General features: G+C 49.7%; 1 protein-coding gene across 1 annotated transcript in view; it reads left to right on the forward strand.

The window, feature by feature from the left end:
• Positions 1 to 2,119: 2,119 nt before the first annotated feature.
• The window catches only part of BARX2 (BARX homeobox 2), a 79,451-nt gene continuing 66,535 nt past the window's right edge, over positions 2,120 to 15,035 (forward strand). Inside the window, exon 1 of the mRNA XM_008259259.5 lies at positions 2,120 to 2,741. Coding sequence (XP_008257481.3) covers positions 2,555 to 2,741 — 187 coding nt within the window. The 5' untranslated portion in view covers positions 2,120 to 2,554. The remainder of the gene's footprint in view (positions 2,742 to 15,035) is intronic.

Raw genomic sequence — 15,035 nt, forward strand, 5'->3', positions numbered from 1 at the left:
CTGGGGGACTCGGCCCGTTAGGCGAGCGCGCAGGCGAGGCGGCGGGGCTTGGGCTGCGTAACTGCAAGCCTGCTGCCTCGGCACCAGCGCGATCCGGACCCGGGCTGGGGAGACAGGGCGGGAGGAGAGGAGGAGAGAAGAAAAGGGACGCACTGTGGGGAGAAGAGAAGGAAGGGCAGAACAGAGAAGAGAGAAGCTGGAATCCCGGGAAAGAACAGGCTAAAAGCGCAGGAACACTGGGGGAAAGGGGATCTGCAGGGAATGAGTGGTCCTGGAAAGACTGGAATAGCTCGAGAGTGAGAAAGAAATTGAGGAGCAGGAGGGCAGGGCGAGGACCTGGCCCAAGGATAACCCGCACGGCGCGCTGTCGGTGAGCACCCGCTCAGGGGCTCGGCCCCTCGCCGCATCTCTGTCGCCGGGCCGGCGCTCCGGTCCGGGGCTCCGGACGCTCCAAGCCCGACCCTTAGTAGGCGCTGCACTTGGGTCACCCTCCCCAAAACAGTCTCTGGGGGACGTGGTGGAAGCTGCCCACAGCACTCCGCTTTCCCGGAGGCGAAGACGACTCCACGCCCGGAGTGGCCCTGGGAACGAATGCAGCTCTCCTGGGAGGGACCCAGGTCATTGTGTGTAGCGCGCGGGGTCCCTGCTCCTTCCGCGCTCAGAACAGCCTTTGGGCGGCTCGTCCCGGCGTCAGGGCCCCGGCTGCGCGCAGCGCCGTACCCGATAGAGGACAGGCCGCCTGGTTCCGCCGCGACAGCAAGGGCGCGCCAGGGCCCGCTGCGGCTACCCGGGGTCTCTTCTAGTGGACGCGCGCCGCTGGCGGTCGTTCTCAGCGGCCCTCGAACGAGCTGCCTCCGCGGAGAAGAATCAAGGAAAACGATCTAAAACAGAGAGGAGGGAGGGGAGCCCGGGCACGCACGCACATTTCTGCAAGGGAGTTCCTCCAAGACGCACAGCGGGCCCTGTCTAAAGCTCGGCTTGATTGGCCTGTTAATAGCTCTTAAGTGCAGCATTGTGAGTCCCTAGGCGTGTCCCTCCTCCGAGTTTAACTACCGGCTCAGGCGCCGCAGCCACTTCGCTCCCGCGACCACCTGGGGCCCCTCGGGGAGCCCGGCAAGACTCGGGGCCCCGTCCAGGTCGGGAGCGGGGAGCGGGCGTCAGCAGCCCTGGCCAAGGCCGTCTTTAGTTCGCACTGTCTGTCCCTTCCGTTCGCTTTCCTTCCACTCCTGAACACCCCAATCCCGAGACAAGTCGTGGAAATGGGCGCGCCCCGGACACTGCCCGCCGACTGCCGCGCGCTGAGCCCCCTCGGGCTCGGAGGCCTGGCGGGGGCCCCTCACCCAACAATTCCGATTGAAAACGAAAGTTCGCACGGATACGAATTGGACAGACTCAGAGAGTAGGAGCTCAGGGGAAGAAGTCAAACTGCTCGGGAAACACGGGTCTCCGTGGCTGCCCACGCCCTGTCGCGTCTCGAGGGACCTGCTCAGATTCAGGGAGTACCCGGCGCTGGGAGCCGCTCGCGTGGGGCCCACTGCACCAGGGCCCGTGGGCAGCCTGGAAACGCGCTGTGCTGGCCCTTGCCGAAGCGGAAAAATGGGCTATAACCAGAGTTTAAACACCGGGAAAGAACGCACGCTTTTATTACTAATTTGTGGCTTATGGCAGGGATAACGGCCGGGGCCACGATCATTTATGGGGTAGGATCTTGGTGGTGCCTTTCTGTTTGCTAGCTCAGCGCAAATGCGAGGTCGGCCAGGGCTGCGGGGTTCCCAACTGATGACAACGGAGCCGTGGTCCTCGGGCGTAGTCCACGCGGGAAAGGAGAAAGACACAGGGGCTCGCAGCGGCTTGGGCGCTGGGGCCCGCAGCACCAGGGGCCTTGGCCGAAAATCGACTTCTTTCCAGTAAGACCTGGGCGCACGCACTAGCCCACCGCTGTGCAAGCGTCGGGAGCCGGCGGGCAGACGTGGGCCCAAGATGGGGCGAAGGTGCGCACTGGGCACTTCCCCGGGCCGTGGTCCCCAGCGGGGGCGGTGCGCACTCTCCGCCGCGCAACACACACACACACGCGCGCGCGCGCACGCCCTGCGCACACCTGGAGCCTGTCCCGAGAGGGGGCGGGGAGGAGAGCCCAAGCTGGGTGTCTTAAAATAGAGACGCCGGCCTGGGAGTGTGAGACACCGGGAGGCGGCGGGGCACGCGGCGCGCAGGTTGGCGCGCGGGTCTCCCGGGCGGGCGGGGGCGGGGTGGGCGCCGACGCCCCTCGGCTAAAGCACCCGGCACCTGGTCCGCAGGAAGTGAGCGCTGATTGACAGCCGCCTTGTCCCCAAAAGGCTCTGCGAAGATGCTGGTCTTCGGGTGTGTGTAGTCGCGCGAGAGGCGCGCCCGGTGCCCGCTGCCCTCGGCGCTCGCAGCCCCCCGCCGCCTGCCCGGCTGCTGAGGAGCGGGGCTCAGGCCCCCTGCCCCTCGCCGGCGCGCCAGCCCCGCGGCCCCGGCCGGCCCGTGCCCTCGCAGCCGCGCTCGGGCCGGCGGGCGCTCGCCGCGGCTCACCATGCACTGCCACGCCGAGCTGAGGTTGAGTTCGCCCGGCCAGCTGAAGGCAGCCAGGCGGCGCTACAAGACTTTCATGATCGACGAGATCCTGTCCAAGGAGACCTGCGACTACTTTGAGAAACTCTCGCTCTACTCCGTGTGCCCGTCGCTGGTCGTGCGCCCCAAGCCCCTGCACTCCTGTCCGGGTAAGACGCCCGCTGGGGGAGGGGTGCGTGGGCGGTCGCCTGTGCTTTCCCACCCGAGGGCCGCAGGCAGGGGCCCGGGGGTCCTTTGCCTGCGCCCCTGCGCGGGGTCCGGACTCCCCGGCGGTGGCCGAGGCGAGGCGTCTGCAACGCGGCGGGGCAGGGCCAGGCGTCGGGTCGGTGGCGCACAGGCGGCCGTGCGCTAGGAGGGCGCCGCGGGTGCGGGGCCTGGCTGGTGCTGCCTCGCCGAGCACGCCGGCCGCTTCCGGGCTGTGCTTGTCAGTGAGAGCTCAGCCCGGGCCCCGAGGCAGCGCCCCACGAGCGGTTTCAGGAAGCGGTGGCGTGGGTTTCTCCACTTGCCTGTCACCTCGCGCCCCTGGCCCGCCGGGGCTGTCGTGAGGAGGTCGCGATCCCGAGGTTCGCGGCAAAACCCGCGAGTTCCCCGCGCTTGGCAAGGTGACAGCGCTCTGGGGGAAGTGGGTCTGCACCCGTGGCGCTTGCGGCGCGCCCCGCGGTGGGGGAGCGGACTCCGTGAGTGTGAAATGACTAAAAACTGACGGCGGAAAACACACACACACACACACACACCCACCCAGAAAACCTTCCTCAGGTCTGCTTTCCTCCCTCCACACGAGCTGAGACCGATAAGTTCATAAAAACTTGGACAAAGTTGTAGGCTTATGTAGAAAATAAATCCAAAAACGTGGGAAAAAAAAGTTTTGGGGACATTAAGCTCCAAATTTCAGAGTGCCTTGAGGAAAAAAAAATTGAATCAATTTTTAGCAGAATTTCTGTTAAAGGTAATTTGATATTTTCAAACCAAAAGAAGCGTTGAGGGTATGTTTGCTGCATCGGTGTCGTGAAAATAAATTAATTGAAATATGCGTCCTTGGGAAAAGCGGACGCTTTGAATGACTTTTTTTGGAACGTTGCAGCCAAAAGCGTGTTGTTGTTTCAGTGCTGTTGTAGCCCTAAATAGAACAATCAGCCCATAAATAATAAACGCGCACAGTGAAGTCCTTTTTTGAAGCTAGTTGTTCCTACACGCCTGTGGTTGTAAAATGAGTGCCGTGTTCACTGACCTTTTGAAGTAAGATTTGTAAGGTGGAATTAGGTCTGCTGTCCCATAACGAATCTCGTAACACTGACACTGAAATACTGATTTTAAAAAATACTGATTTAAATCAATATAGACATGAAATAAGAAACCGATGAGAGATTTTAGAAATGAGGTAGAGATCTGTGACGATATTTTTACATATGTGTGACCCTTGGATGAATAGTCTTTATGTTTCTAATTTACATATATCTGTCAGAGGGGAGGTAGGCTGAATTTTGTTTTGAGCACAAATAATCATATACTATAATATCTGCAAGGATCCGTTTCAATCACAAGTAGTCACACATCTGCAATCTACAGTGTGCTCAGACTGGGACCAAACCGAACAACTTCTCCCAAGCACTCTGGTATAGCCTAGTGCTGGCAACCTGTTCAGTGCCTTTGCCTGCATTAACTTGAAGCCAGCTTTTTCTGGCTTATGGGAGTCACCGAATTGGATCATAGAAGCAAACATGCCAGAAATAGAGTAATAAATCGCCTTAGTAAACAGTTACCCTGTCAGTGCAGGCTGAGTAAGTTCTGTGGTTTGGTGAACCTGGTGTGGGAAATAGTCAGAGGGAAATGAAATGATTCACATGTAGTTCGTGAGCGTGGAAAGTAAGCTCCATGTATTTCAAGGGCTGAGGTTTCGCTCAGCCTTGCCCTGGAGAAGTTCGTTGATGGCTTGTGGCGAGGGTGACTGTTAGCAGGGGTGTTTGTTCTTGCCCTGTTCGTCCAGTGCTTGCTTTCTTCACATTGTTGCTTTGAAAGCATGCCATGGTTTTTCTCTAGTTGAGATTTAAAATATAGAAACTGGGATTTTCCAGTGGAATTGAACCCATAAAAACTGGCTACAATAGCCCCATACTTTCAGATCATCAGCCTTCAGTGGGTTTACGATTACAGTTAAAGCCTTGACATGTATTAGATCATGGGAATCCCATTAGTGCCTTCTTGGGGGTTTCACTAATATCAGACGTTCAAAGCATTTTTTTGTTGTTGTTGTATTCAACAGTTGCCTTCAGAATCAAAAGTCTTAAATTGGATGAACATAATCTTTATTTCAGAAATTTAAGAAATGTACGATAAGTTGCCGCCATTCCTAAGGAAACTAGTTTCTTTTCTGGATGAAGTTAAATGTTTAACACTTTGGGTGGAACAAATGCATAAATAATTCAAATTATGTGGAAGACATAAATTGGAGTTGAAGTTACTGAATGTTCTCATCCTTTTCTTTTCTGATGAGGTTTCAATAATTGCAGCCGCAGTGAACTTAGGTAAAATAATGACGACTGAGAAAAAGTTTCCATCAAAATTAAAAATAGTTACCAACATGTACCGCGCATACATGAAACTGGAGTAGAAAGAGAGCTACACATCTAAAAAATCCTCTGCATAATTAGGCAGTCGATGTTGTTTAGATTGAGTAATCCAGATGTCAGTGTCTGGCGCTCCATCTCCTCAGGCAGAAGAGCAGGTGTTCAAGTAAAATGAGAAATGGAAATGTTTTTCATCGCGCAGACGAATTGGTGTTAGATGCTCCAGTCTTGATGAGCTACTCACCTCCAGAAATCTAGTGTTTCTGTTGACACTTACAGTAATTTTCTTGCAGTAATTTTAGTCCTAGAAAGCTGTCTTTGCATTTCTTTTAAATTTCCCAGTTGATTTTTTAAATCCACTTGATAGCCAGCGAGAAAGAGAATTCTTTCCTTCTAAGCCAAATGAAAGGGAAGTTTCGCGTTACACTTAAAAATCAAACTTAAAAAATCCGAGCATGAAAGAAGCCTCCATTTGTTAAAAAAAAAAAAAAAAAGAAAGAAAGAAAGAAAAAAGAAAAGAAAAAAAAAAGACCATGGTGAGTTGTGGAATACTTTTGGAAGTAATTTAGTATATGACCTATTGGTGTGGGTTTTGAATAACAATAATCCACATTGAGAGTAGAAAAATATTGCATTTAGAAATCAGTAATTACCTCTCATAAACATTAACAGGTTGACAGTGATTGAAAGGCCAAAAGCAAGGCAACCTTGATGGTATCATAAATGCTGCTGATCTTCGGGGTGCGTTTGTTTTCCTTTTCTGGGTGTGATTAATGTTTCTTGGAAAAGTTGCATGAAGCAAGCTGGCTTCCTAGGGTGGGATGTGTTGCAGAGGGCTCTTGCAAGGATGTGCTTGGCGGCCTGGCCTGAGCTTGACCCTTAGAAGCAGGCAGCATTTGTAGAGTTCAGGAGCGTTTGGAGCAACGGGGTCCCTGGCTTCGCAGATTCAAGGATATAACAACTTTCCCTTAGGATTTTCCTATGAGAGTACTAATAAGTGAACCTATGGTGCTAATTACTTCTAATTTATTATAATTGTTTACACTTAGAACCTAGCATTGCCCTACATTTGTTCATGTAGATTTGAGGGGGAGGGAGTTAGATACTTGAAAGTTTTACAACCTCGGGCTTGTGTGTGAGTTCTAAGTATTCTATTCACTCCGAAGCTCTACTTCCTCTTCCCCCTGCTTTGGCAGAATGGTTGTGTTGAATCTCCCTGACCTTCAGTGGGCCTGACCATTGAACTGTGGAGCTGGAAGTGGACCGTGGAACAATTTCCTCAAATAGGGGAGCCTCTCCTGCAAAGCACCAGGGTCCTGTGGCTGCGGCAGCGTGGTTTCCGGTCACTCTCTACGTGGCAGGCCTTGTCACAGCACTTACGATCAGGAGGACTTTTCCCACTTGGTTGCATACCTGGGATCAACCCATGCAGTCACACCCTGGGGATAGTCAACCAGCCAATTAAAAGGGGCATTTGGGGTAGGGTGTTTATCTTGGGAGGTGACATTGAGAACATTTTATCCTTTGGTGGATCTAAGAGAAGCAAGTTCTTTGGGGTGATGTCCTTGGGCGCATTTCTGTCATAGAGATTGTGTGTCATCCCAGCAAAAAATTAAATGAGGTGGCACAGACTGCATAGTGACTACATTGGGAGTTAGGGAGTTGGCTACTGTTCCCTGGTGTTGGCTGCAGTGTTTCCCCAAATCGGAGCTCTGAGTTGGAGACCAAACTCACAGAATCTTGGGAAGCCAAGAGTCGAGAACTGGAACGTTAACGGAGAAGCATAAACCAGCGTCTGGGAAAATGCTCATTATCCATGGGTGTTTGTATTGCTGCCAGAGGCAAATAGGCTTTGATAGCAATTACTCATAACTGGGCTCCTATTCCCATTTGAGGGGTAAATAAGTTGAGGGGCACATGAGATCCAGTATTTCCTGCAGGGTCAGGTTATGATGGAGTTGAACTGGTATCACGTTCCTCCTCAACTTTTATAACTCCTTTTAAACTGGAGAGGCCATTGGCTTTCTCCAGAGTCCGTTTTAAGTCGTGGATAGCTCATTAGCAATGTCTTCTCTGGCTCTGATTTTTTTCTAATAGCAAATGGGACGATGTTTAGAAGTTTCGTTCTCACAAGTTGAAATGCCTCTCCAAATGTCCAATCTTCAGTGTCATTTAATGCAGTAACTTAATCAGAAAACGTTTGCATTTGCTTGGTGATGGCACTGTCAAGTTCATTATTTTTAAACTATTACTGAAGCATGACTGTCACCTAGGATGTTCGAAAAATTCCTCCAGACTACTTGCGGAAGCATTGCCAAGCCCTGTTTACTTATTTCTAGAGTAGATGCTGGGCAGCTTGGAACTGGGATAGGGGAGCGTAAGGACAGTGTAATACTTTTGCCTACCCTGTGTAGTTTTCTCTCTGAACTCCGCCTAAAAGCTGTTATTGCCTGCGAAAGTCGTCAGATTAACCTTGTTAAATGCAGGTGAAATCAGAGTGTACGTGTATTAACTCTTCTGTGAGGCCAGTTTACTATAGAGATGCTGGTGTTCTTGCTGGTTGTATGAAGGGGCTTGAAAGAATTCATGGGAAAATGGAATTAAAGATAAGTATATTTTGGTGTGAAAAATTTTAAATTCCATGCATAGTTTTTTCATAGTACATACTTTTTCATGAACTTTTTGAAGACCCCCCCCTCCCCCGTACTGCTGAATGGAAGAGGGAATTTGTGATACAAGCCTCCATGGTATTTCTTAAATGTAACATATCCCAGGCATCCCTATGAAAAGCATTGTAAAATGGTATTTACATTGTAAAGGGAAGTTGAAAGGAAAAAAAAAGAGAGAGAAAGGTCTAGGGAAAAAGAAAGTGGGTTTCTTTGAAATTCTTTTTTAAAAATTGATTTTCATTTGATTTGAAAGGGGGAAGGGAAGATCTGTTATCTGCCCAAACGCCTGTGACAGCCAGGGCTGGGCCAGACTGAAACTCGGAGGCCAGAATTCAATCCCGGTCTTCAAGTGGGTGGCAGGGACCCATGTATTTGAGCCATCCTCTGCCGCCTCTTAGGATGTGCGTTAGCTGGAAGCTGCAGTTGGAAATGCAGCTGAGGTCTGAACCTAGGCCCTCCAGTACAGGGGCAGGTGTCCTACAACTTAACTGCGGGACTAAACGCCTTGTAGCGCTGTGTCCTTCCAAATGGCTCTCCAGACAAAACATAGGTGGCTTCTGAAATTCTTCTGTCAGTCCATGAGTGGTTAATGGCTAAAACTGATTCTAATTTGAGGCCGATGGCAGCTGTGGTGTTTACTAAGATGCTGCTTGGGACACCTGCATGCCACTTCACTCTGCCCAGGTTTGAATCCCACCTGCCCTCCTGACTATAGCTTCCTGTAGATGTGTCCCCTCGGAGGCAGCAATTGATGGCTCAACTGGTTGGGTCTCTGCCCCTGACGTGGGTTACTGGGATTGAGTTCCTGGCTTCTGGCTTTGGTCGGGTATAGCCTCAGCTCTTGCAGGTATTTGGGGAGTGAACCAGCAAATAGAAGATCTCTCTGTCTCTCTGCCTTTCAACTACAAGAAATAAAATCTACTTAGACACACACTAGGGTCCTTTAAGGGGAGAGGCCGAAAGCTTTGACTCTGATCAGCACCTTGCATTCACTGTGGAGGACTGTAAAAAGGTTAAGACAGAACATTTTTAAATTTTATTTTTATTTATTTGAGAGCCAGAGAGAGACGTAGAATGAAGGAGAGAGAGAAGAGAGAGAGAAGGCACCCATCTGCTTGTTCACTCCGCAAATGCCCATGTTGGCAAGACCTGGGCCATATCCAAGCCAGGAGTTGGGAACTCAATCTGGGGCTTCCTTGTAGTTCGTAAGGAGTCAACGACTTGAGCCATCTCCCATCCTCCCCAGGGTGTGCATTTGCAGGAAACGAGTCAGGAACCAGAGTCGGGCATGGAACCAACTCTCCGATGTGGGACATGGGTGACCTACCTGCGGGCTAAATGCCAGCTCCACCCGGAGAATTCTGAGGTGTTATTTGTACTCTACGTAGAGGCCACGCTGCAGGAGGAGCAGAGATGAAAAGCCTGGTAGGTCACGTGGTCTGAAGCTCCTGCCCATGCGTGAAGCTCGTGACCCATGAGTGTTTTGGAGCGTGGAGCCCACTTGTTCTGCCCTGAGTGAGTTAATGGGCATGAAGTTTGTGCATCCTGTGGATGAGCCCTGGGACCAGCTCTTAACTGGAATATGGTCAGAGGGCTGTGAGGATGTGGGAGGGAGGTTTAGAGTTTAGCCTCACTTTGCACCTCACTGGGGGAGATGGTGCTTTGCACTGCAGCCTTCGTGGAGTTTGTTCTTAGTGTGACTGTAGAAATATTCTCAAAGCTGGAGGAGCCGCCTTCTACTTCCCAACTTGCAGAGGCCCCCAAGTGCTCCCTGAGCCATTGTGAGCTCCGGTGCTGCAGGCTGTCGTTCTCTTGGGAGCAACACGACAAGGACAAAAAAAGAAGGGTTGAGGTTATTTGTGGGAGGAGTCTGCACGTGGAATTTGCCTCATTGGTGCCTGTCTGCTGTAGCTGCCTGATGGGGTTGGAGTGGGGGTTTCTTCCTCTGCGGCAGGCAGAACAAAATTAGAATTTGTTTTCGGCGTTTTTAATAACGGGCTTCAGATCAGGACCTTGCACAAACTTAGCGGTATTAACAAAATAAATATTCTCCAGGAAGAGAGTTTAAAAAAGAAAACACAGAAAACCTTTGCAAACACTCAGGATTTAATTTATTTTTATTGCAGTTTAATAACGGTTAGGAAAAGTGTTGTTAAAGTAAATGCTCTAAATAAAAACACAGTTAATTTTCCATTACAGTGTCTAATTACTCATCATCCACCAGGGCATTTTTATATGGCAATTTAGCTTCTTGAAAGTGGAAACTTGGCACACGTGTAAGGAAGAGCGCCCTGCACCTTAGATAGATATCAGAAGATGGTCTAATTTTATTTGGGCTGGAGTTGGATCTTACGAATGGTTGCTGTGAAAAGAGAGGAGGAGAGGAGGCCTGTGCCCGTAGTCACTGAGGAGAGCTCCGGTTTCTTTAGCGCCCGTGGAAACTGAATCCGCAGAGCTCATTCTGAGTGTTGAGGTCCATCTCCAGAGGGCTCAGGGCTCCTGCCAGTCACCAGGGGCGCTGACGTCAGGACTACTTGATAGGCCTAGTGGGCGGCTGTGTGTGCGTCCTGGCTGCACGGGCAGACGGCGCTGCGATGGGCACAGCCTTCCTTCTGGAAAAGGTCAAGATGCCGCCGGAGGGGAGCCAGGGCAAGCAGAGGCACTCATGGGCTTTCTCCTCGTCTCTCCAGCCTGTCCCTGGGAACCCAGCTTTCTGGATATCGGGGCTAGGTCGGAGTTTTCATAGCGTGGCACTGGCTGCCACTTAAAGATGTCAATGTTCTTTTTTTCCTTGGGTCATTAGTGTAAAAATTCCAGCTTATTATGAGAGTACTTCTAAAAGTTCATGGAAAATGGAAGGAAAATTTATTTTAGTGCAAATCATGTTGCAATGCATGCATAGGTTTTCATAATACTCATTTTTCCCCGTGATCTTTTGAAGACCGCTCATACGTGTGGATTTTTAAAATTTTTACAGCAAAATAAATTTGTCTTTTTGATTCCATTTCCCACAACACTTTTGAGGCACTGTCATCTTTGATAAATGGCATCATGAAAAGTGAGAGGATGATCTTATTTGAGGATCGCTTTTGACGGGCCTGGTGGAATTTCATGAAAGTCACAGCTGTGTTTTCATCCCAGGAAATACCTGGTAACAGCAGGTCGGAGAGACTGATGAGTCAGCTGGCCAGCCCCTGTTCCCGCCCACCTGCCTCTCTCCCAGGGTTCCTTTCATTCTGTGACTTAACCATGACTGAGAGTCAGAAAAATGATGGTTTCATAAACAAGGCTCCAGTCCCGTGTGGACTGATAGAAGGGTAACTTGGATGTTTACTTTACACATTATCCAGGGGCGTTGACCTATGTGTTTCCCTAATGCTAACTTATGAGGCTAGTGTACCCACATTATGCTTTCTTATCCTGGGCAAGGAGAGTTACTGAGAATCCTCTTCCTGACTCCTGCAGTATTTACCCTAAGGGAGCTACACACTTGGGAAAAATGCTAGAAAACTCTGTATGCGGAAACTTCTTATGTGTAACAATAATAGTGACCATGATTTTTTGTTTGTTTGTTTGATTGGCTGATAGGTAATAGGCATTGAACCAGGTTCTTTTTGATCATCTTCAAAACATCCCTAAGAAATAAAATATTTTTATCTTCTACTTTATGAATGGGGAACAAGGGAAGTTAAACAACTGGCTTAAAGCCGTAGACCAGAGAGAGATCTCTTTCAAAGTTGTAGGGCAAAATGCAAGTAAAAAAAAAAATGGATGAAAGCTACAATCAGGCAATTTATAGAGCTGAAAATCTAGCTGACCAATCAGCAAGAAAGGATGCTCCACCTCCCAGGCAATCAGAAAAACTCAACTTAAAAAGAGACACCACTGCAGACCCATCAGATAGGCTGAAATGAACGAATCAGCAGGCTTAGCTGATGACCGTCTCAGATGGTGCTGGTGGGAGTGGGACATGGTACAATGATTTGGGACAGCAGTTCGGGGACACCCAGTCGAGCTGCAGATGGACCTAGCCTTGCACTCAGTGGTTCCACTTCTGTGTGTGCCTTGAGAAATCGTTGTGTATGTGCGAAAGGACGCTGGTAGAAGAGTGTTTATGTATGTGAAAAAATGAAGACAATCCAACTGCCCTTTCAGAAGGACATAGGGTAAAATAATATGTGCTGTATACATGCAATGAAATCCTATGCAGTGATGAAGATAATATTGTATTTCAGGAATTAAGAGCTCAAGAAGAAAAACCAGTTGCAGATTGATCCATATAGTCTGATATGTTTTATATAACAGCTGAAAACATGCAAACTAATACCATGTGTTGGTGAGGGAGTCGGGGGAATAGGATTGAGGAGTGCTCACGTGTTTTCATTTTCCAGTTTATTATTTATTAACAGGAAATGGCCAATTTTGAATATGACTAAGCATTACCATGTGGCAAAATGTGGGCGTGTCCATGCTGACGTTCATGCCGTTGCTCTCTGTACTTTTCTGTATGCTTGAAATTTTCCCTAATATAAGCATTGAAAAGTGGTAGTATGGGAGACCACACATATCTATGAAACTCTTAAACTTGGGGAACGGGGAATGGATTTCTTAATAGCGTTCCTTATCTGGAAACAGAAGCTTTTACATGCTGAGCTTGTTGTACCTGGTCCCCCCTAGCAAACAGACACAGGTACAACTCACACCAGAACCACCCCTGTGGCTTGTGGAATTGACTGGGCTGTCGGAGGGATTCATCTCCGTTCTCCCAGGAATGTTTTGCCACGTGAGTACAGTCTCTGAGTTGGGCACTGACTCTGGAAGGAATTGTGAAGTGTCTGTTTTTTTTCTGACAGAATAGACATCAGTAAACATGCCCGAAAGAGTTGTTACCTTTATCCTTTTCCTCCTTAATGATATTTAAAATCACAGTAAACAACGTTTGCATCTTGTTTTTTTTTTATTTTCTATTTTTATTTATTTGACAGATAGAGTTATAGACAGTGAGAGAGAGAGAGAGAGAGAAAGAAAGAAAGGTCTTCTTTCTGTTGGTTCACTCCCCAAATGATTGCTACGGCCGGAGCTACGCCTATCTGAAGCCAGGAGCCAGGTGCTTCCGCTTGGTCTCCCACGCAGGTGCAGGGGCCCAAACACTTGGGCCATCCTCTACTGCCCTCCCGGGCCACAGCAGAGAGCTGGACTGGAAGAGGAGCAACTGGGACTAGAACTGGCACCCATATGGGATGCCGGCGCCGGAGGTGGAGGATTAACCAAGTGAGCCACGGCGTCGGCCCCCTACGTCTTTTTTTTTTTTTTTTTTTTTATTTTAACAAGTAGGTGATACACTACTCTTGGCTTTTTACCTCAGTAGTCCATTGAAATCGATATTGTCTATTACATTATAGACAGAAATTGTGTAGGGATGGTGGTGATTGACTATCAGAGAACCTGAAAATCTTAAAATAGGGCTTCTTAGGGACAGCCTAGCTGTGTTTTTTTTTTTTTTTTTTTTTTTTTGACAGGCAGAGTGGACAGTGAGAGAGAGAGACAGAGAGAAAGGTCTTCCTTGGCCGTTGGTTCACCCTCCAGTGGCCGCCGTGGCTGGCGCACCGCGCTGATCTGAAAGCAGGAGCCAGGTGCTTCTCCTGGTCTCCCATGGGGTGCAGGGCCCAAGCACTTGGGCCATCCTCCACTGCACTCCCGGGCCACAGCAGAGGGCTGGCCTGGAAGAGGGGCAACCGGGACAGAATCTGGCGCCCCGACCGGGACTAGAACCCTGTGTGCTGGCGCCACAAGGCGGAGATTAGCCTAGTGAGCCACGGCGCCGGCCCCGATTTCCAGCTCTTGATTTCAGTTCTCTGCCCATGTAGCCCTGGCAGGTAGCAGTGATGTCTCAAGTGGTGGGGTTCCTGCCACCCACAAGGAAGACCGGGACTCAGCTGGGCCCAATCATAGCCATTGTGAGCTTTTGGGGAGTGAGGGAGTGGATGGGAGCGCTGTCTGTCTGTTTGCCTTGCTTTCTTTTCCTCTGCTTCTACAATAGCTGAAATACTTTTTTAAAGATTTATTTACTATTTGAAAGGCAGAGTTGCAGAGAGGTAGAGGTAGAGGTAGAGAGAGAGAGAGAGAAATCCTCTATCTGTTGGTTCACTCCCCAGATAGCCATTGTAGCTGGATAGAAAGTGGAGCAGCCGGGACTCGAATCAGTGCCCATGTGGGATGCCGGAACTGCAGGCTGTGGCCTTACCTGCTTTGCCACAGTGCTGGCCCCCTGAAATATTTTTAATACAGCTCATTAGCAGGAAAGAGTGCTTATAGTGGCCTCTGAGTATTATTTATCTATGATAATATTCTGTAACTGTGATCTGATTTCGTAACTTTGCTAAGGGAATCATATCAGAGACTGTGGGAGGGGGAAATGAGCTGTTACCATGGAAACCCCACAGCAGTATCTGTTGCCAGTTGCTTGGAGGAGTCAGCCTGGATAGATCACTTTTCTCCAGAATGACAACTGTAGTGGCAGGTGCTTTATTCAACCTATCAGAACAGCCAAGGCATTACAAGATAGCCCCACGTAAGCAGTGCTGCTTTTAGGGGTTTGGGCAGAAATGTGGCGCTTTGGGAGCCCTGTCTTTTTGCATCCCTGCAGAGGGAAGGCACTCTGTAGTGTGAAGGAAGTGGTTTGTGCAGTCGAGAGTTTGCCAAGCATCTCCCCTCCCTGGACTGCTCCTCTCTGCCTAAATAAATCCATATGCAGTGAATCAAATACATCAAATCAGGCTCTCAAGGACTCTCACCCCACCTGGAGCCAGAGCCAGTGTCACTGCGCTTGCATTGGTGCCTGTGCTGCCATGGTCAGCAGGAACGAAAGCCCACAGCACGAGGACTGTGGTCAAATTCCACGTGACAGAAGGATGGTGGAATGGAGCGTCTAGCAGATGTGTTCCCAGTGTACAGACTGTACAATGTGCAGGCATTGTTGGAGAAAGCCCTTCTGCATTTCATGGTCCCTCACGATGGCTGGTGCCAATCAGTCTTTCTGTGTTGAGATCTCCTATCTTGGCAGTAAAACCCTATTCCTCAGGGCTGGTGCCATGGCTCACTTGGTTAATCCTACGCCTGCTGCGCCAGCATCCTATATGGGCGCCGGGTTCTAGTCCTGGTTGCTCCTCTTCTAGTCCAGCTCTCTGCTGTGGCCCAGGAAGGCAGTGGA

The sequence above is a fragment of the Oryctolagus cuniculus genome, chromosome 1, assembly GCF_051225735.1.
Source record: "Oryctolagus cuniculus isolate XC-2025 breed Fujian yellow rabbit chromosome 1, ASM5122573v1, whole genome shotgun sequence".
Classification (NCBI taxonomy): Eukaryota; Metazoa; Chordata; class Mammalia; order Lagomorpha; family Leporidae; genus Oryctolagus; species Oryctolagus cuniculus.